We start from the raw sequence: 19,649 nt of genomic DNA on the forward strand, positions 1-19,649 counted from the left end.
GAGTGTGGGTAAGGAGGAATCATGGAAAGAGAATAAAGAACCCAGAGGTGGAAGCCCAGAGACAGTCCTTTCTCCTTTCTGCCTTGGAGAAAACAGGCAGCAGCTCACAGCAATTCTGAGTCCTGCTTCTCTCCTTGACTGTGGCAGTTCCACCACATTGTATCAAGGCATCATCAAGAAATCAAAACATGTTTACGAGGTGAGACGTTCTGAAAGCAACTCTTTAAAATAAAGAAACAATAAAAAAATGAGAGAAAAAAACCCCAAGGACATTCTTAGCCAGCCATCTGTAGATACTAGATGGAAAAGAGATCTTATGGAAAGAATTTCTAGCTCTTACAGCCACTATGGAAAACACTTATAAAGGTACCTCAAAAAAATTAAAAATAGAACTACCATATGATCGGGCAATCCCAGTTCCAGGTATTTATCCGAATGAACTGAGATCAGGATCGCAAAGAGATACATACACCCCCATGTTCACTGCAGCATTATTACAATAGCCAAGATCATGGAAACAACCTAAGTGTCCATCAGTGGATGAATGGGTAAAGATGACGGGGTATATACATACAGTGGAATGTTATTCAGCCTTAATAAAGAAGAAAATCCTGCCATTTGTGACAACATGGATAAACCTTGACAGCATAATGCTAAGTGAAATAAGCTAATCACAGAAGGACAAATACTACATGATACCACTATGTAGAATCTAAAGGAGTCAACCTCAAAAAAAAAAAAAAAAAAGTCAACCTCATAGAAGCACAGAGGAGTATGATGGTTACCAGGGCATATGGGAGGAAGACATGGAGAGGTGGGTACAAAGTTTCAGTTATGCAAGAGAAAACAGTTCTGGAGATCTGCAATACAGCATAGTGCCTGTAGCTAAAAATGCTTCATCCTATACTTAACATTTGCTAAAAGTGTAGATCTTATGTTGTGTTCTTACCACACATACACACACACGCACACGTACACGCACACACACACACACAAATGAGATAAACAGTGTGGGAGGAAACTGAGAGGCAATGGATGTTTATGTCCTTGATGGTGGTGATGGTTTCACGCACTCATCCCCAAACTCATCCCGTTGGGGAAAAAAAAAAAAATTCTGTTTCTTTACTAAATTTAAAATTAGGGAATTCTCTGGCAGTCCAGTGGTTAGGGCCCACTGCGCTTCCATTGCAGGGGGCACGGGTTCCATCCCCGGTCGGGGAATTAATATCCCGCATGCTGCGTGGCCCACCAAAAAAATAAAAATAAAAAATGTTATACTAGGCCGTGGTTTAGACATTTCATAGAATCATTTATTACACTTTTTTAAAATGACCAAACTGTTTCTAATATTTCGGACTGGATTCCCACTAAATTAAAGGTCTCTTTTGGAAAGCACATGTTGCTTCTAGGGCTGAACATTTGAATTTTTATTCCTTCAGCAGTTTAGTGGAAGGATCAGTCATACAGCATAAAATGAGTGGAAATTATGCCATTAAGCATGTTATGTTCTGGCTGGATTTCCTCCTGGGCAATCTTACCCTAGTGACTGAGCCCTTGGGGACTAGCTTCCTGCTCTGTGCGACAAAGATGACCTCTGCGATCCGCTAGAAGCAAGGTGCGCAGGCAGCGACCCCACGCTGTGGTCGCCACGTGAAGCTGCGCGCAGCGCCCTAGGCCGCTCCCCGGAGGTGGCGCTTCCCCGAGCCCCGTGGCCCGGGTTGAGCTGCGTCCGTGCCAAGCCCCGCCCGCCGCGCGGAGGCGGGGTCGCCCGCGGAGTTAAGTGCAGCCCAGGCCGGGCCACCGGGTGTCCCCCCGCCCGATGCCATGGACAAGGATCGCGCCTCCGCCCGCCTGCGCGTCTTGCTGCGACACCTCGGCGGCCGCTCGGCCGGGGCCGTCGTATCCTTTGGGTGCGGGGGTCTCGAGCTGGAAGGGTGGTGGCTATCAGGGCGCATCACACAGCCGCCGCGCCGGCTCTTCCTTGCTCCGCGCCGCCTGTCCCCGTGATGGTCACGTCTCTTCCGGGCCCTGGGGGCGAGGATAGGTGCGACCCCAGGAGCCGGTGGTCCCCAATGCTCCAGAGGGGACCGGCCCGCCCGGTAGGCCCGGGACTGCTGGCCCCAGCGACTGGAGTGGCGTCGCTGCAGCCGTCCGGGCCCTCAGGGCCTCTGTTCCCTGGCTTTGGGGGCGGGGGGGAAGTCGTTACCGAGCGGGCCTGCCCTCTGCTGCCTTGTCGCTTTCTGCACTTGGCCGCGCCTGATGGCCGCGGCTGCCCAGAGACCGAGACCGTAAACGGGGGCGCAGAGCTACCTGGAGGAGCCGCGGAGCCCTCTCAGGGCGGAGCAGCTCTTGCTTCTCCAGGGGAGCCCCGTGGAGCTAACACTGTCTCCTGGAGAAGGGCTGGATGCCCTGTGTCCCCTCCTGGTCAGGCCTTGAGAAGTTAATCCCCGAGAGCAGGTGTGCGCTACGGGCGTTGGATCCAGAGAGATGTCACTGTGACATAGAAGTCAAGTAGCTTTACAGAATTGTTTTTGCCTGCTCAGTTTAAGTGTTCTCGTTCAGCGCGAACCTTTGGAAGCTCCACAGAAAACTGGGCCTGGGATTTTTTTCCCTTGTGGCCTGTTCTGCTATATTTAGGATCCTGAAATCTTTCCTAAAACGATCTTACTGGCTGTTTCTTTTACTTTCACTATTGCTCTCTCTGCTGAATTCCAAGCCTTGATGAATCGGAACCGTTGTAAATTTAAAATCTCATCCACAAACTGATGAAGGGAACCCAGGTGACTCTGTAATCTCATTTTACAGTTGAGAAAACAGTCGAGGCTAGGGGAGATGAAAACTCCTGACCAAGGTCATTTAAGGGAAGCAGTGGTTGTCAAAGTGCAGTCCCCGGACCAGCAGTATCAGCGTCACCTGGGCAATTGTTAAAAACGCAGATACTCAGGCTCATCTCAGACCTGTGGTATCAAAATACCTGGACATGGGGCCCAGCGATCTGTTTGCACTTGTTTCTGATACATTTTATTTTATTTTATTTATTATTATTTTTTTTGCGGTATGCGGGCCTCTCACTGCTGTGGCCTCTCCCGTTGCGGAGCACAGGCTCTGGACGCGCAGGCTCAGCGGCCATGGCTCACGGGCCCAGCCGCTCTGCGGCATGTGGGATCTTCCCGGACCGGGGCACGAACCCGTGTCCCCTGCATCGGCAGGCAGACTCTCAACCACTGTGCCACCAGGGAAGCCCCTCCTTGACGTTTTTTTTTGGCCTCACCGCGTGGCTTGTGGGATCTTAGTTCCCCGGCCAGTAATTGAACCTGGGCCCTCCGCAGTTGGACCTCCAGGGAATTCCCATCTCCTTGACTATTATATTCCCCAGTTATATAAAGACATCATTCAAAAAGGATAACATGTTTAAGAGAAGTGACATTCTGAAAGTAACTCTTTAAGCTAAAGAAACAATGAAAAAAATGAGAAGAAAAAAACCAAGATGCTAAGTCAGTCATCTGTGATTACTGGATAGAAAACAAAAAGGAATTTCTAGTTCTGTAAGATATTTAAAATGATACTCTGCTATGTGGATCATATTTTTCTTGGAGTCATTGTTTATTTTATAGACTTTTTTTTTTCTTTTGAGAAACCATAGGTAATTCAGAGACCTGTGAAAGGCTGTATTGCTGCAAATCTTAAATCTAAGGCAACTAGTGTTTCTTTTTTTTTTGGCTGTGCTGTGCAGCATGCGGGATCTTAGTTCCCAACCAGGGATCGAATCTGTGCCCTCTGCATTGGGAGCGTGGAGTCTTGACCACTGGACCTCCAGGGAAGTCCCTCCTTTGTCAAATTTTAATTGGATTATTTATCTTTTTATTATTGAGTTGTAATAGTTCTTTATTATATTCTAGATACACGTCCCCTATCAGATATATGATTGCAAACATTTTTTCATGTTCTTTGGGCTGTCTTTTTTTTTAACATCTTTACTGGAGTATAATTGTTCTACAATGGTGTGTTAGTTTCTGCTGTATAACAAAGTGAATCAGCTATACATATACATATATCCCCATTTCTCCTCCCTGTCGCGTCTCCCTCCCACCCTCCCTATCCCACCTCTCTAGGTGGACACAAAGCACCGAGCTGATCTCCCTGTGCTATGCGGCTGCTTCCCACTAGCTATTTTACATTTGGTAGTGTATATATGTCCATGCTACTCTCTCACTTTATCCCAGCTTACACTTGCCCCTCCCCGTGTCCTCAGGTCCATCCTCTACGTCTGCATCTTTATTCCTGTCCTGCCCTTAGGTTCATCAGAACCATTTTCTTTTTTAGATTCCATATATATGTGTTAGCATATGATATCCGTTTATCTCTTTCTGACTTACTTCACTCTGTATGACAGACTCTAGGGCCATCCACCTCACTACAAATAACTCAGTTTTGTTTCTTTTATAATTTATTTATTTATTTATTTTTGGCTGCGTTGGGTCTTCGTTGCTGTGCGTGGTCTTTCTCTAGTTGCGGCGAGTGGGGTCTACTCTTTCATTATGGTGCACAGGCTTCTCACGGCAGTGGCTTCTCTTGTTGTGGAGCATGGGCTCTAGACGCACGGGCTTCTGTAGTTGTGGCACGGGGTCTCAGTAGTTGTGGCTCGCGGGCTCTAGAGCGCAGGCTCAGTAGTTGTGGCGCACGGGCTTAGTTGCTCCGTGGCATGTGGGATCTTCCCGGACCAGGGATCGAACCCATGTCCCCTGCATTGGCAAGCGGATTCATAACCACTGTGCCACCAGGGAAGTCCCAGCAGCTCCTAGTCTTGAGCCAGGGTTGGCAAACATTTTCTATAAAGGTAGACTTTTTTTTTCTAACGACCAGCCAATATTGCTAATATTTTGGACTAGACTCCTACTAAGTTAAATTCCTCTTTTGAATAGCACATGTTTCTCCTTATTTCTAGAGTAGAGCCTTTCCATTTTTATTCGTTCAGTAGTTCGGTGGGAGAAATAGCCGGGGGGAATGAAATAGATGGAAACTCTGAATACCATGTGGAAGCCTTGGCTCAGCTGTTTTCTGCTCGGTGACCTTGGACTAGTTACTGAGCTCTCCTAGCCTAGGGTTCCTGCTCTATGCAACAGGAATAATAAAGCTCCTGGCTTGCAGCCACCTCCTCAGGCTATTGTGAAATGAAATGAGGTAAGCAGCAGTGCATCAGAACTTACGTGTGTAATCAGTTTGCTTGGTGACTATTTAGAGCCCGTCTTCCCTTGTGAAAACCAATCCAGGGCAGAGCGTTTCTAGAAAAGGTTGACACCTAAACTTTACTTCATTTGCCTTAATTCACATCCTAGATAGCGCACCACACTTCAGGGACTGTTTCTCCTGCCGGCTTCCGTCCTCAACAATTCCAGTGAGTAGATCTAATTTTAATTTTTAACCATACAATGTATATAAAGGTTTTTTTTTTCTAGTGGTAACTAGGATTTAAAATACATGTTGCCCGATGAGAATTCATTATACAAATCCTCCATTTCCAGGATTTGTTCTAACGATCATGGAAAATTTTGAAGACCTTGACTTTTTCTATATGTATTTTAAAATTCAGAAAGGGGGAAAAATGTGAGAAAGTGCATAATCTTATTTTGTAAAATTCAGGCATCGTATATCTCATTTAAATTAGCCTGTCGTTTGGTTAGTCTGATGTATTAGCTAGCATCTTTGGTTTGTCTTAAAATCACCTTTGAAGTGGAAAACATTGATCTCCATGGTATATTCTCATAGGGTCACAGTTCCAAACCAGAGTAATGGACAGGGTGATCTGAGTTTGTGTGTGTGCGCTGTACACTTATTCAGATTTTTGTTACTTTGATTTGTTCTGTGAATGCATGAATTAGACAATTTAAAACATAAAATATATTAGTTTCCCATCTGAAAAACCATACATATTCATTACAGAATTTTAAAATCAGAGAAATAGAAGGAATTAAAAAAACATCATCCATAATGCCATTACATAAAGGCAATCACTATTAAAAAAAATTTTTTTGTACTTCCTTATAGTCTTTTTTTTAAACAAGTAGTGTCTTGGTTTTACATCATTGTCATCATATTTTAATTTAATAGGCATTGTCCATGCTATTATATGCTCTTTATTTTTAATGCTTGAGTCATGTCCCATTGAATGGATATAATATGATTAGTTAATTACTCCTCCATTTCTTGGCGACAGTAATTAATGCTTTGGATCTAAAGCTTTAACATTTTTTTCAGATTATTTCCTTAAAGTCTTAGAAATAAAAATGCTTAGTGGAAGAGTACATACATTTCTCAGGTTCTTGATACATATGGTTAGGTTGTGATTTTTAAATTGGACTTACTTGAGATCTTTTTCTCCTTTAGGTATACTCGGGATAATAATATTCTAAGCCTAGAACAGAGAAAATTTTATGAAGAAAATGGATTTCTTGTCATTAAAAGTTTGGTGTCTGATGCTGATATTCAATGTTTTAGGTACAGTTACACTATTTGTTATATAACAGAAATATGTATCATATGTGTATAGTGGGAATATGAGTAAGATTAGCTTGTGTCTGTACAGATATGTTTCAGGGATTGGGTTTGTTAGGAAGTGGTTTGTTAGAACCTGGGCTCAAGCCAGGGTGGCTGGCTTTAATCTTAGCCCCGTCGCTTAACATTGTGTGTATGAGGCAATTCCTTAACCTTTCCATGCCTGTTTCCATATCTGCAAAACGGGGGAAATAACGGTACTTATGTCCTAGAGCTGTTTTTAGGACTAAATAGGTAAAATAGAGAGAGAATACTTTAAACAGGGCCTGGCTTATTGTAGTGCTAGGCAAGTGTTTGCTCTTTTATTCAGATGAAACCAACTCACAAATATTTCCTCACTGGTCTGCCAAGCTAAGGAATATTTGAACTCTGGGAGCAAGTTTCAGCCTCACAGTTAGGAGGCAGGCACTTCTGAGTTGGCCATTTTCTCCTTCCTTCCATCAGAACTGTTCAACCTGGGGCTAGAGGCCAACTTGGTGCAGAAAAACCACCCCCAAACCTTCGAGTCTTTCCACAGAACAAGGCCAGGGAGGTGCTTGGAGCCTGCGGTAATGATATCATTTACCAATTGAATTTTCTAGGGATGAGTTTGAAAGAATCTGCAGAATGGAGGTGAAGCCACTGGGATTGATGGTGATGAGAGATGTGACCACTGCAAAATCAGAGTACGTGCCAAGTGAGAAAGTGATCACCAAGGTCCAAGATTTCCAAGAAGATAAGGAACTCTTCAGATACTGCACCCTCCCTGAGGTTCAAGGCCTTCTTGTGTTCTCTTTCTCTTTAAGCTAATTGCCCATCTGCATGCCTGCCTCTGAAATATTATTTTTTTTTTTTACTTCATCTAGCCCTTTTCTACTGGGGTCCTAGAGTAGTGGTTCTCAATCAGAGATGGACATTTGGCAATGTCTGGAGACATGTTTGCTTGTCAGGCAGGAGGAATGGTGTCCTGTTGGCTTCTAATGGGTGGAGGTCAGGGATGCTGCTACTTGGGCCCAGGGATGCTATAATGCACAGAAGAGCCCCTTCCCGCAAACAAAGAATTATCCAGCCCAAAATGTCAGTAGTGCCAAGACTGAGAAATCCTGCTTTTGCTAATTATTTTTGGTGAAGAAGAGCAGGAATGCTGTGGTAAGAGAGAGCAAGAGAGCCCTTCTCACACTTCATACAGGCACTTCCACAGGGGTGATAATGCTGAGGCTATTTACTGTAATATCCATTTATTTTTTCATTTTGTTTTATGATCTGGTCAGTAGAGGTGTGAGTTTGTTTTTAAATGTAAACTAGGGCCTCCCTGGTGGCGCAGTGGTTAAGAATCCACCTGCCAATGCAGGGGACATGGGTTTGAGCCCTGGTCCGGGAAGATCCCACAAGCCGCGGAGCAACTAAGCCCGGGCGCCACAACTACTGAGCCTGAGCTCTAGAGCCTGAGAGCCACAACTGCTGAAGCCCGAGCCACAACTACTGAAGCCCACATGCCTAGAGCCTGTGCTCTGCAACAAGAGAAGGCACCGCAGTGAGAAGCCCATGCATTGCAACTAAGAGTAGCCCCTGCTCACCGCAACTAGAGAAAGCCTGCGCCCAGCAACCAAGACCCAACGCAGCCAAAAAGAAAAAAAAAAACAAATAAATGTAAACTAGTTTTTAAAAAATTATTCTTTAAGAGTAGTTCATATTTATAAAAATATCCAAATAGTATGGAAGGACATGAAATGAAAAGTGAATTCTCCCAGCCCCAGCACCACTCACTGTTCAGTTTTTTTATGTATTCACCTAGAATTGTTTCAGGTATAATCAAGCATATCTGTATAACCCCACCTTTTGTGTGACAGGGAACATACTGGTTGTCACTTTGTTTTTCCACTTGCAGTAGATCTGAGACATCTTTCCATATTAGTATCTATGGATCTACTTTATACTTTGTAAACTATTGCATAGTATTCCATTGCATAAAGGTACTACAGTTTATGACCATTTATTTAGGATGCTTTGAAAGGACACTTTGCACAAAGTACTTATTAGAAGCTATAACCTCAAGTGCTGTTGAAAAATCTGATTCATGAAGAAAGACTGTACAGCTGAGCCACCTGGGATGTCGGGCCCCTTGGGTTGGGGTTGGGAGGAGAAGTGGCCCCTCTGAGCCATGCATGCTTCCCAACCTCAAGTCCTGTTATAGAAATGGAAGTTGTGTGGGTGGACCGAGGATAAAAAGCTGGAAATCACAGGCAACATGTAGTAGATTAAGCTCTATCGGGACTTTCAGATTTCCTACCTCTGTAACGTGTGAACCACGCATCTGGTGGTTCATGCAATGATTTTAGGGAGGTAGGCATTCTTTTAATAGCTGGGTATTTATTTTAATATGTATTGGAAAAATGAACCAGCACCTCAAATCCATGATTTCAAGAATATTATTAATCAGGATAAAACTAAGTAAAAGAGGGACTTCCCTGGTGGCGCAGTGGTTAAGAATCCGCCTGCCAATGCAGGGGACACGGGTTTGAGCCCTGGTCCAGGAAGATCCCATATGCCGCAGAGCAACTAAGCCCGTGTGCCACAACTACTGAAGCCCGCGTGCCTAGAGCCCATGCTCCGCAACAAGAGAAGCCCCCGCAGTGGGAAGCCCGCTCGCCGCAACTAGAGAAAGCCTGCGCACAGCAATGAAGACCCAATGCAGCCAAAAAATAAATAAATAAATAAATATTTTAAAAAAGAAAAAAAAACTAAGTAAAAGAAGTGAGTTAATTTAATTTAGGGAGAATATTGGCTAAATATATTGGGAAATTCTGCAAAGCAGGACAGAAATGGTGAGGATGGCTCTTGAATGACGAAGGTTTAGAAAATCGCAGCCTAAGTGAATACCAAAAACAAAAACAAAAGACAAAAACTTATTAAAAAAACAAGCATGAGGCCTGACTCCTGAGATTTTTGTAACATTTCAAGTGTTTCATACTCAAACTGCCAATATTCCTTATACACAAGAGTTCAAATAGTGAGAAACCCGTAGACTGTGCTTCATTTTTTGGAGGCAGACAGAAAGGGAGTTTGAATACCATCTTTTTCATTTAACTGGCTCTGCAAACTTAGGCATCTTATTCGTGTGGGGCATTCATTTCAAAGTATTATTAATGAATGGGGGCATTAATTTTCAGGGACTATTGTGAGGCTTAACCGAGCTGATGTGTCAATATATAGAAAGCCCCTGGCAGGTAGGAGGCATGCAGTGTTGAGTCCTTTCTGCTTTTTACCCCTTTCTAGTGGGTCTGATGCAGGAGGTGGTCCTCCCTGTCACTTGCTCCCATTGCAGCTTATTTCTCGGAGCGTGGGTCTCAACCACATCGGCCCACGTCATTATGTGTTTAACACCTTTCTTCCCACCAGCATATAAACTCCTTAGGGGCAGGGACCCGCTTATCTTGTTCACTGTTGTGTCCCTATTTGCTGTCACTCTGCCCGGTTCAGAGACCTTAGGAGGGAGTTGTTGAATTAATGGCCATGCTGATTGTGAAGTGGCCTCCAGGCCCCTGTTCTCCTGCCCTCGGGGTTACTCATGACAGCGGCAAACCTGTCGGGGCCTTTCGTGGTCCCTTCTTACGAAGAGTCTCCGTGAAGGAAAAGGAAGCTGCCTTCTCACTGGGCAACTGCCAACAGCTTTGGTGGAAAGAAGGGCATTCCTGCCCTTTGCAGTTGGTGTCTCACAGAAACTCACATCTCTCTTGTAGAAGAAGTACGCAAGTTTCCAGCTGGCTCCAAAAAGGCTGTTTAGTTCAGAGTGTTGTAAATTTCCAATGATTTCCAGTTGCTGACTTTTCCATGGTTTGTTTGCAAGGTTGTGAAATATCAGTTGATTGTTTTAAACAGTTGCCATCTGAGTTCTTGTATAGACAGATGTACTTTGTGCCACCTGCCTATGTATCTGATTTCCCATGAACTTTCTTGCCCCTCTCCCTTAGATTCTGAAATATGTGGAGTGCTTCACTGGACCCAATATTATGGCCATGCATACGATGCTGATAAACAAACCTCCAGATTCTGGTAAAGAGCTCTTATTTGTAAAGTAGAAGCAACAACAACAACAAAAAAAGTGTTTAAGTACGTAAGGTTGATGTCCTAGCTAATAGCAAGGTGTACAACTGCTAAACTTCGCATAAATGAATATATGTACTTTTATTTAAGTCTTAAGATAGCTTACATCATAAAAACATTGAAGTATAGGGTTATCACTGGGTTTTTACACAACTGGCTTCTGAAAGATGCAGTTCAGTAAACACGACTGTCCCTACACCCCAGAGGCTGTTATTCAACATCTCTAAGCCTTGTTACCAGTCTCACCCATGCATGAGAGTGTGGACTTTGCCTTCCTGATCTAAAGCCATTACTATTACTACCAAAGTTAAAACTATTCTTATAAATCATATACCACAGTTATTCTTAAAATTTCCTGTGCTTGCTAAAATGTAGCTTCTAAGACCTCCCTCCTAGAGAGACTGATTCAGAAAACAGAACCCAGGAATCTGCATTTTTATTAACCATACCCAGAGATGCTAATGCAGATGGCTCTTGGGCCACACTGAGAAATTCAGCTGTACCAGCGGTAGTAAATCGGCCATTAGAGATTCTGTATCCTTTTCTACTTTGTCTTCCTCCTGATGGCTGGGAGAGGTTTATGTGACAGGTCTGTAGTTTAACACCAAGTCTTTCCCTCCTTGGGTGTCTTGCCTGGAGAGATCCGGTGGCCTGGGGGAGCCACGTTCAGAGGGCAAAACTAGGGAAAATGTAAACGTGGGCCTAGTATCTCTGATTCTCCACACTGATTGTACACCAAATGCTTCTAGCTTGGTGGGGAAACCTCTGAGAGGCCTTTTATTTAGTTAGTTAGTTAATTAACAAATATATTTTTTTGTACCAGGCACTTTGAAGGCTATCAGAGGACCTCAGATTTGACCACTCTCTTTAATTAATCAGCCTTTTTTTGGGAATACTAAGCTCTGTGCCCAAACCAGAGTTAGGAAAGAATAAAGCACAACAGAGATGATGACATATGTACAGCATGCTAGAAAATAGTGTAAAGTAGTCCTTGGCTACCAGAAGCCCAGAAAGAATGACAGGATCCAGAGTTACTGTGCTGATGGGAATTCTCTGGTGGTCCAGCACTTAGGATTCCATGCTTCCACTGCAAGGGGCATGGGTTCAATCCCTGGTTGGGGAACTAAGATCCCTCATGCCTTGCGGCATGGCCAAAAAAAAGACAGTCACTGTGCTGATTCATTGTTCCAATTTGGTGCTTATCTGTTGAGGCTGGTTTTCTTTAGCATTGTTTCATCTGTTTGCTTTTGCAGGGATAGGTCATTGTTCTGGTTTTTCAGGCAGAGGAGAAGAATTCTGAGACTTGAGTTTTCTTATTTTAACAGCAGGTTCTGTTTTAGGCAAGAAGACATCCCGTCACCCTTTGCACCAGGATCTGCACTATTTCCCCTTCAGGCCCAGCAATAGCATCGTTTGTGCCTGGACAGCCATGGAGCACATCGACCGGGACAACGGCTGTCTGGTTGTGCTCCCAGGGACACACAGAGGCCCCTTGAAGACACACGATTATCCCCAGTGGGAGGTAAGTCTGCCTGGAGGCTGAGTCTTGATCGGAATCTTTTGTTGTCTTGATTTCACATCAGTATACATAAGGAGCTTTGCCAATAAGATGACACTTCCTTTCTTAGCAAAACATTGTTCTAGGATTTAGAATAAGGATCAGGGAAAATTCAAGGATGTCAGATAAAATGATTGTTCTTTCAACAAGTGCTTGAAAGCCAACCAAAGTGGGGAACTTTGGTGATGCTATAAAAGATCTGAGATTATGAAGCCTAAGTGCAGAGGTAAGACACAAACGCGGCAACACCGGATGTGTGTGCCAAGTGCCACAGGAGTCCTACACCCTGACTGGTGGGTCTCGCAGCGAAGAAGTGAGATCATCTCCTTCCAGCGGAACAGACCGGCAGAGAGAGGCTCTGGGGAGGACTGAGCAGTATCCTGTTGCGAGGCTGCTCATGGTTTACCCATTCCACTGATGATGCTGGAGGACTCTTTAATGCTTTGGGGCCCATGAGTGATGAGGTCAAATTGGTTCTTCAAGGCGATAACCTTGTGGTCTGGCACAGAATGTACTGCAGGTGTAAGAGTCCAGAGGCAGAGAAACCAGAGAGGAGACTCTTAGCATTTTAGGTATAAGGCAATGTCTCAAAAATCCCATAATGATGATCAAGGTGGGAAGAGCACCTGTTGTTAAGGCAGACAGAATGGACACGGTTCTGTGGGATGTAAAGAATATGGCTCTCAGGACTTCTGTGCCAACTAGTGAGAATTCTTCTTTTTTAAAAATATTAATTTTATTTTTGGCTGCGCTGGGTCTTTGTTGCTGCACACGGGCTTTCTCTAGTTGTGGCGAGTGGGAGCTACTCTTGGTTGCGGTGTGCGGGCTTCTCACTGCAGTGTCTTCTCTTGTTGCGGAGCGCGGGCTCTAGGTGCGTGGGCTTCAGTAGTTGTGGCACGCGGGCTCCAGAGCGTAGGCTCAGTAGTTGTGGTGCATGGGCTTAGTTGCTCCGCATGTGGGATCTTCCCGGACCAGGGATCGAACCTGTGTCCCCTGCATTGGCAGGCGGATTCCTAACCACTGGGCCACCAGGGAAGTCCCTAGTTAGAATTCTTGCACTGAGGATTAGTGCTAAGTGAACATATTTGAGTCTAGATTCTGATATAAAATCTGAAATTCGTCGATTAAGTTGAGGTTTAGGAAAGGTTGGTGCAAGCAACAGAAGTGGGTTTTCACTGACTTCAGCCGAAGGGAATGTTTTGGAGGGCTGCAGGGGCAGGCAGAATCGGTGGGAAGGCTGGCCAGCTCTGGGGGTTGGGGGATGGGGGATGGGGAAGGAAAGCGGAAGTCCCTGCTCGGCGGGAACAGTTGGGTGGGGTACCTGGCATGGGCAGTGGACCCTGACTACATCCGGTCTCTTCGATCCTCTGCTCAGATTCAAAGTGGCCTCGGTGGGAGGTCAGATTAGCTTATCTTGGTTACATATCAACCCTGTGCACAGAGAGAAGCTCACTGGGTCAAAGTCCCAATACAGTGCAGTACGAAAGTAGTCATTCCCCAAAAGGAATTTGTATTTGGGATAGTCTTAGGAAAGAAATGGGATGCTACCCTCCAAAGACCCATAAAGGTTTGCGAACTTTGTCACTTCTCGTTTTAGCTTCTTCCATAAAGACATAACCATTGCCTAATACAGTGACTTTGAAAATAGTTATAAACAAACATAATGTTTTATTTATTTTATTATTTTTTAAAATTATTCTTTATTTTTTTATTTTTGGCTGCATTGGGTCTTCGTTACTGCGCGTGGGCTTTCTCTAGTTGCGGCGAGCGGGGGCTACTCTTTGTTGCGGTGCGCGGGCTAGTCATTGCGGTGGCTTTTCTTGTTGCGGAGCACGGGCTGTAGGCTCGCAGGCTTCAGGAGTTGTGGCGCGCGGGCTCTAGAGCGCAGGCTCAGCAGTTGTGGCGCATGGGCTTAGATGCTCTGTGGCATGTGGGATCTTCCCGGACCAGGGATGGAACCTGCGTCCCCTGCATTGGCAGGCGGATTATTAACCACTGCGCCACCAGGGAAGTCCCCATAATGTTATAATTTACTATTCTTTCTTTACTCTGCATGTGACATGAGTGTTTTTCAGCCCAGAAAAACTGAGTATTTTCTCTCCCCTAGTTTGGGAGAATAGTTAGCTTCTCAGAGATGCTCCTGAGTAATAGAATAATGATTTATGCCAAGTTCCAGGTGGGAAAGAATGATTATGGGTTAACCTGGAAAGGTGGTCTCCTGCATTACCACAAAATGCAAAGCTGATCTAGATCTTCATTTATAATTCAGCAATGAAGGGTAGGTGGAAATTCCAAAATTTTCATCCGGTCTAAAAAGTCCAAAATTTTAGCATCAACGTGTGGCTTTCTTAAAACCAGTCATCTGAGAAGCTTTGGTATATGTAAGGTTTTTTTGTTTTTTAAAATCTAATTTATTTATCTGTTTCTCTTGGAAGAACTTAGAGAAGCTTTGTTTTTTCCTGATGAGTCGTTGATAGGGTTTTAATTAGTGGCTTCCTCACATCTCGACTTGGCTTCTCTGGTGTTTTAGGGAGGGGTTAACATCATGTTCCACGGGATCCAGGACTATGACAAAAATAATGACCGGGTGCACCTCCTGATGGAGAAAGGAGACACCGTTTTCTTTCATCCTTTGCTCATCCATGGATCTGGTCGGAACAAAAGTCAAGGATTCCGGAAGGTATGCATTCACATCACAGCTCTTTCTGAAGATGAACGGGTTAGGAACAAAAGTGCCATGATATATTCAAAGTTAAAGGATTTGTGACTTTTAACTAAATTGCCCTTTAGTCTGGTTTATTTAGCAGGAAATATATTTGCCTCCCTCACGCTTTCTTGCTCACAGCAGCAAGGAGCCAGGCGACCTCAGGATCCCAGCCTACTGAACGTTCATGGAATTGCTTCAGAGTGAGAGCTTATTTACTTGGAAGCTGCTAGCCTATGGTTTCAGAGGCAAAAACAAAGGCAGACATACCAAATAAGAACATCTGGAATGTGTACAGCTCATATAAGAGGAACGTTTGTAATATTATTGCTACTGGGGAAAATATTATTGATCGGAAAGGAAGGTCTGAATTGGCCACCCGGAAATCAGATATGGCCATGTTTTTCACCCCTTAGCCTCAGTGTTTTCAATTTCATGATTTCAGTGCTTACATTAAAAATTGACATAATTTCTCATAAATCCCCAGGTTTCTTGCCTCTCTAAGATTCCGCAGATCTGACGATACTGTGGGCTCACGTTTCCCTATGATGACATGGCTGTTTATACTAAATATTAGGGGCTTCTTTGGGGCTGAGTGAAGTTTCCCAGTCTGTCACAACAATCCCTTGTGTCTCCCTGAGGCTGAGGGTTAGTTGTCAGATTTCATCTTCCATTCATTCAAATATCCAGCAGGCTCCGTGAGCCTGGTGAGGGATGGGCATGAGGGAAGAAGGCACTCCCCTCAGGGGTACCCAAAACCTCCGCAGTCCAGTTACATAATATTTTAATGTAGTAGTTTAAAAAATCAAAATTAATGCCAAAAAATCCATGGTGAGCACAACGCCAAAATTTTAAAGACGAGGTCAGACCCTCCACTACCATGACCCTCAGAACTGTGCAAAGGGGTACAGGCACTACGCTGGAAATAATGTGTTTTAATATACCGACTTTATAATTTTTCAATATTTTTTAACTGCTTTAATGTTTGGGGAAATATTAACCATTAAAAAAATACATAAAAGGGTACAGGTAGGACTGTACATTTTTTCCCTGTTGCCTCAGGCTCCAGTATGGCTTGGTATGGCACTAGGGCTTCCATGGGAAGCAAAGTTTGTGACTCAACTGCCTCGAAATTTGATATTTGGGGCAAAGTAGGAAGCTCTTCTGATGGGTGCAGTCACCCTAAGACAACTAACCTGTGACAAGGAAGGTGAGTTTTAACTACCGCCTTGCAAGTTAGATCTCTTTATAACTCCTTCAAGAATGGGGAGAACCAAGGAACTTCCATCTTACCTTCAAAAGGAAACGAGGTGGGTATTGTATGTGAATGCGATCAAACTTTAAACATCCTTCTGATTCAAGAGGGGTGTCTGCCTATTATTTCCTTTGCAAGGTCTTTTCAGTTTTTTCACCCCATCATCTGTGGCCATTGAAATACCAACTCATTACAAACTTAACTGAGTAACTTCTGTAACTGAGGTGATGAGAAACCCTGCAATACATTCCTTTGTAGGACTTGGCAGTATCCACTCATTAGAAAAATCAAATGCTAAAAAGTTAAAGACTTCTTACTTACATAATTCTGTTCCCTGCCCCGTATATACCTTTGGAAAATAAATAACACAGCTAGTGAAAAACGTCATGTAAATTCTCAATTATCCTTTAGCTGGGTGGAGAAAAAAGCAGCTGAGCCATCAAGAGACTGATTCAGGACACATGGGAACAGCATTCAGTCTAGAAATCGAATGCGCAGTGACATCTAAAAGAAGCCTCCTTGCTAGGTTACTGGTGTTAATGGGGTGTTTTTTGTTTGTTCTTGTTTTTGTAACATGAATCGATTCACTTTGCACAGGCAATTTCCTGCCATTTTGCGGATGCCAACTGCCACTACATCGATGTGAAGGGTACCAGTCAAGAAAACATTGAAGAGGAAGTTTTAAAGATAGCCAGTAAAATCCATGGAGTGAAAGACGTCAGCCTGAAGGTATGTATGTTTGTATGAAATGACAAGGTAAAGATCTTGTTTTTTTTCTTTTCTTCAGATGCTTAATAATTCTCATACCTGACTTAGTTTGAAAGTATAAAATGCTCGTTTCGGAAACATTGCTGAGACCTAAGAATGACAGTGGAGTTTGTTTGTACTACTTGCTTCCCCAGCGTGGGAGACCTGAATTCTGTAAGTCTCTGGGCTGTCCTGTGGTACGCAGGCCATCGTGTTGCAGAACGGACAGGTAGGAGAGGAAGTAGATAACAAATTCAGAGGAGAGCAAATGGAGGACAAGGCTACCTTCTGAATGCACACAGTTTAAAGGTTTGGGCTGTCAATCATAGGCCCCCTTTGTTTGTAAAGAGAGTATATGCGTTTGGAATTCCAGTAAGACTCCCAGAAAGCAGTTCTCAAGCAAGCGTTTGTTTGGGTCAGTTTGCATCCGGAGTTTAACGAGAGCCTGCACGTAGCAGAGATGAGAGATCACTGATGCTTGTCATAGCGGGCGTAAGACGGCATTCCATATGCTTCCCTAATTAATACACCTCATCTGCAGATTGTTTTTAACTGGTGAACATTCCATGCTGCTGCTGATAGACAACAAGTTATCAGTCAAGGCAAATAAACTTATTTGCATCGTAGATTGTGTACATTTTAGCATCTGAACCAAGAACCTGACCCTACTTGTTAAATGTGCATTAGATAACTAAATGCATCTATTCTGGGGGCGACATGACCCCCAAATAGGCTGAGTGTAATGATAACTCAGGGCCTTCTAGTACTCTGAAGAGCCTTGCTCACCAAAGGCAGGGTACCACCTTCTGAAACAACTTCCCAGCGCACAAATCTTCCTCCACCCTTAACCCCTTTTCTCTTTAGAATCTGTGAATGTATCCCATATCTGAAAATGCTCTGGTCTCACATTTGCACATCCTGGAAGTCTTGTCCTTCTCCCTTTGTCCAGTACTTAAATGTCCTACAAAGGCAACATATTTTGCCAATTGGAGCTTCCATCCAACACCCTGAATTTCAAGGCAGGAAAAAAATGTATACGTTTGAGGTCTGTCACAGTTGTACTAAATGAATCAGTTCCTGTATTTATTTTTCGTTACTCTCTCAGCTATAGTTCATTGGCTTTACTTAAAAGAACAATAGTAACTTCTGCTAGAGAGTTCTTTGTCAGGTACAAAAGCACGTTCATATCCCTTTTCTTCTCTTCTTCACCAAAACCCAGTGGAGCAGTCATTATAGCTCCAAGTTCTTAATGAGAAAATGAAGAGTTCAAGAGATTGCCCTCAATTACGTAAGTGACGGAGATTTCAGAGTCAGGTCCAGTTCCAAAATCGTTCTTCCCAGGATACCTTGCTGTTTGCTCAAAAATAAACAAGAAAGTCTGAGTTGTTTTATTAGGAACAAAGAAGAAAAAACCCAAACCAGTAGCCCAGGACATCATTTTCATGATAATGATCTAATCAGGGGCACATGGCTCAGAATGGGGCAGGCAAACATGACCAAGGAAAGCAGGAGCTTGGGTACTAAACTGTTTGTATTGTGACCAGACTTAACAGCCAGTTCCAACACCTGTAATCAGCACGAGCGCCAAGTAAAACAAGACGGATACGAGTGGGGACTCACTGTCTTGGCTTACAAAACATGATTTTAGATGTTGGCAGGTACATTAATTGGAGTCTCAGAATGTGGTTTATTTACTGTTATGACCATTGTGGACGGGTTTTTTTTCTTTTTCGTATTTAACCACTTGTAGATGCTAGTAATCTACTTTGTCTTATGGTGAATAGGTAAATCAAAGTGTCCCATAAACTCACTGTTTGGTATTATCTCCAGGATGTTTGGAAATTTCGAGCACGCGTCGTGAAAGGAGAAAGAATCAACCTTTGAAATAGCCCTTTGCTCAAACTCTTTTCAAGAAAACCAGGATGGAACAAGGTCTCAGAGGAAAACCTTTTCTCAATGAGATGATGTAATCTTTTCTATCCACTTGTTAACAAAATCAAAGTGCACAGATCCGGTACTTAATTGCATACAGGTAATTCTGCAGCACGGTGGCGTGGCTTTAATGAACATAAAATCAGTAAAAGTGAAATATTACTGTTTTAAGGAAAACTTGGGGTTGCAACTAATAAAGGTGATGCATAATTGAAGTCTGTTCGATCACTTTCTTTCATTCAGTTAGCTCTTTACCCAAGCAGGGATTAATGTTCTGAAATGCAAAGCCCACCACCTCCCAATTTCGTGTTGTGAGAGATTTCTTTTCAAATCTGGAACAATGAATATTAGAGGCACAGTTAGTGGAGGGCCTAAGAAGGGCATCAGGGAGTAAAAATGTGGGTGGAGACTCATGTTCTGACACAGGATTTCCTTCCATGGCCTCTCCAGCCCAACCAACCTCCTCAAAGACTGGATCTTTCCAAGTCTTTTTCTCTAAAGAGAGAAGACCAGGGTAACTTTCTCTGCCAATTCATATTGTGCAGGGCAGCATTTACGAATGAAATCTAACCTCTTTCAAGGTCTTGGAAAATGGTTAGATACTTTTTTTTTTTTAACATCTTTATTGGAGTATAATTGCTTTACAATGGTGTGTTAGTTTCTGCTTTATAACAATAGCCAGGACATGGAAGCAACCTAAGTGTCCATCATCAGATGAATGGATAAAGAAGATGTGGCACATATATACAATGGAATAGTACTCAGCCATAAAAAGAAACGAAATTGAGATATTTGTAGTGAGGTGGATGGACCTAGAG

General features: G+C 43.6%; 1 protein-coding gene across 1 annotated transcript; it reads left to right on the forward strand.

The window, feature by feature from the left end:
• The first annotated feature begins 1,752 nt into the window (after window positions 1-1,752).
• PHYH (phytanoyl-CoA 2-hydroxylase) lies at window positions 1,753-19,133 on the forward strand. Its single transcript, XM_029238629.1, has 9 exons — window positions 1,753-1,899; window positions 5,337-5,395; window positions 6,385-6,495; window positions 7,134-7,302; window positions 10,503-10,584; window positions 11,976-12,157; window positions 14,724-14,873; window positions 16,750-16,881; window positions 18,730-19,133. Exons 1-9 carry the CDS (start codon window positions 1,825-1,827, stop codon window positions 18,781-18,783), a joined length of 1,014 nt encoding a protein of 337 aa, XP_029094462.1. The 5' UTR covers window positions 1,753-1,824; the 3' UTR covers window positions 18,784-19,133.
• The last annotated feature ends 516 nt before the right edge of the window (window positions 19,134-19,649 follow it).

Source organism: Monodon monoceros, unplaced genomic scaffold (assembly GCF_005190385.1).
Source record: "Monodon monoceros isolate NGI ecotype Baffin Bay Population unplaced genomic scaffold, NGI_Narwhal_1 Super_Scaffold_21, whole genome shotgun sequence".
In the NCBI taxonomy this organism is placed as follows: domain Eukaryota; kingdom Metazoa; phylum Chordata; class Mammalia; order Artiodactyla; family Monodontidae; genus Monodon; species Monodon monoceros.

Bases quoted from the DNA above. Each gene is read 5' to 3' on its own strand.
- PHYH (XM_029238629.1), top strand. From the start codon at position 1,825: ATGGACAAGGATCGCGCCTCCGCCCGCCTGCGCGTCTTGCTGCGACAC. The intron at 7,303-10,502 runs GTTCAAGGCCTT...CCTCTCCCTTAG, and splicing joins GATACTGCACCCTCCCTGAG to ATTCTGAAATATGTGGAGTG. The intron at 12,158-14,723 runs GTAAGTCTGCCT...CTGGTGTTTTAG, and splicing joins ACGATTATCCCCAGTGGGAG to GGAGGGGTTAACATCATGTT.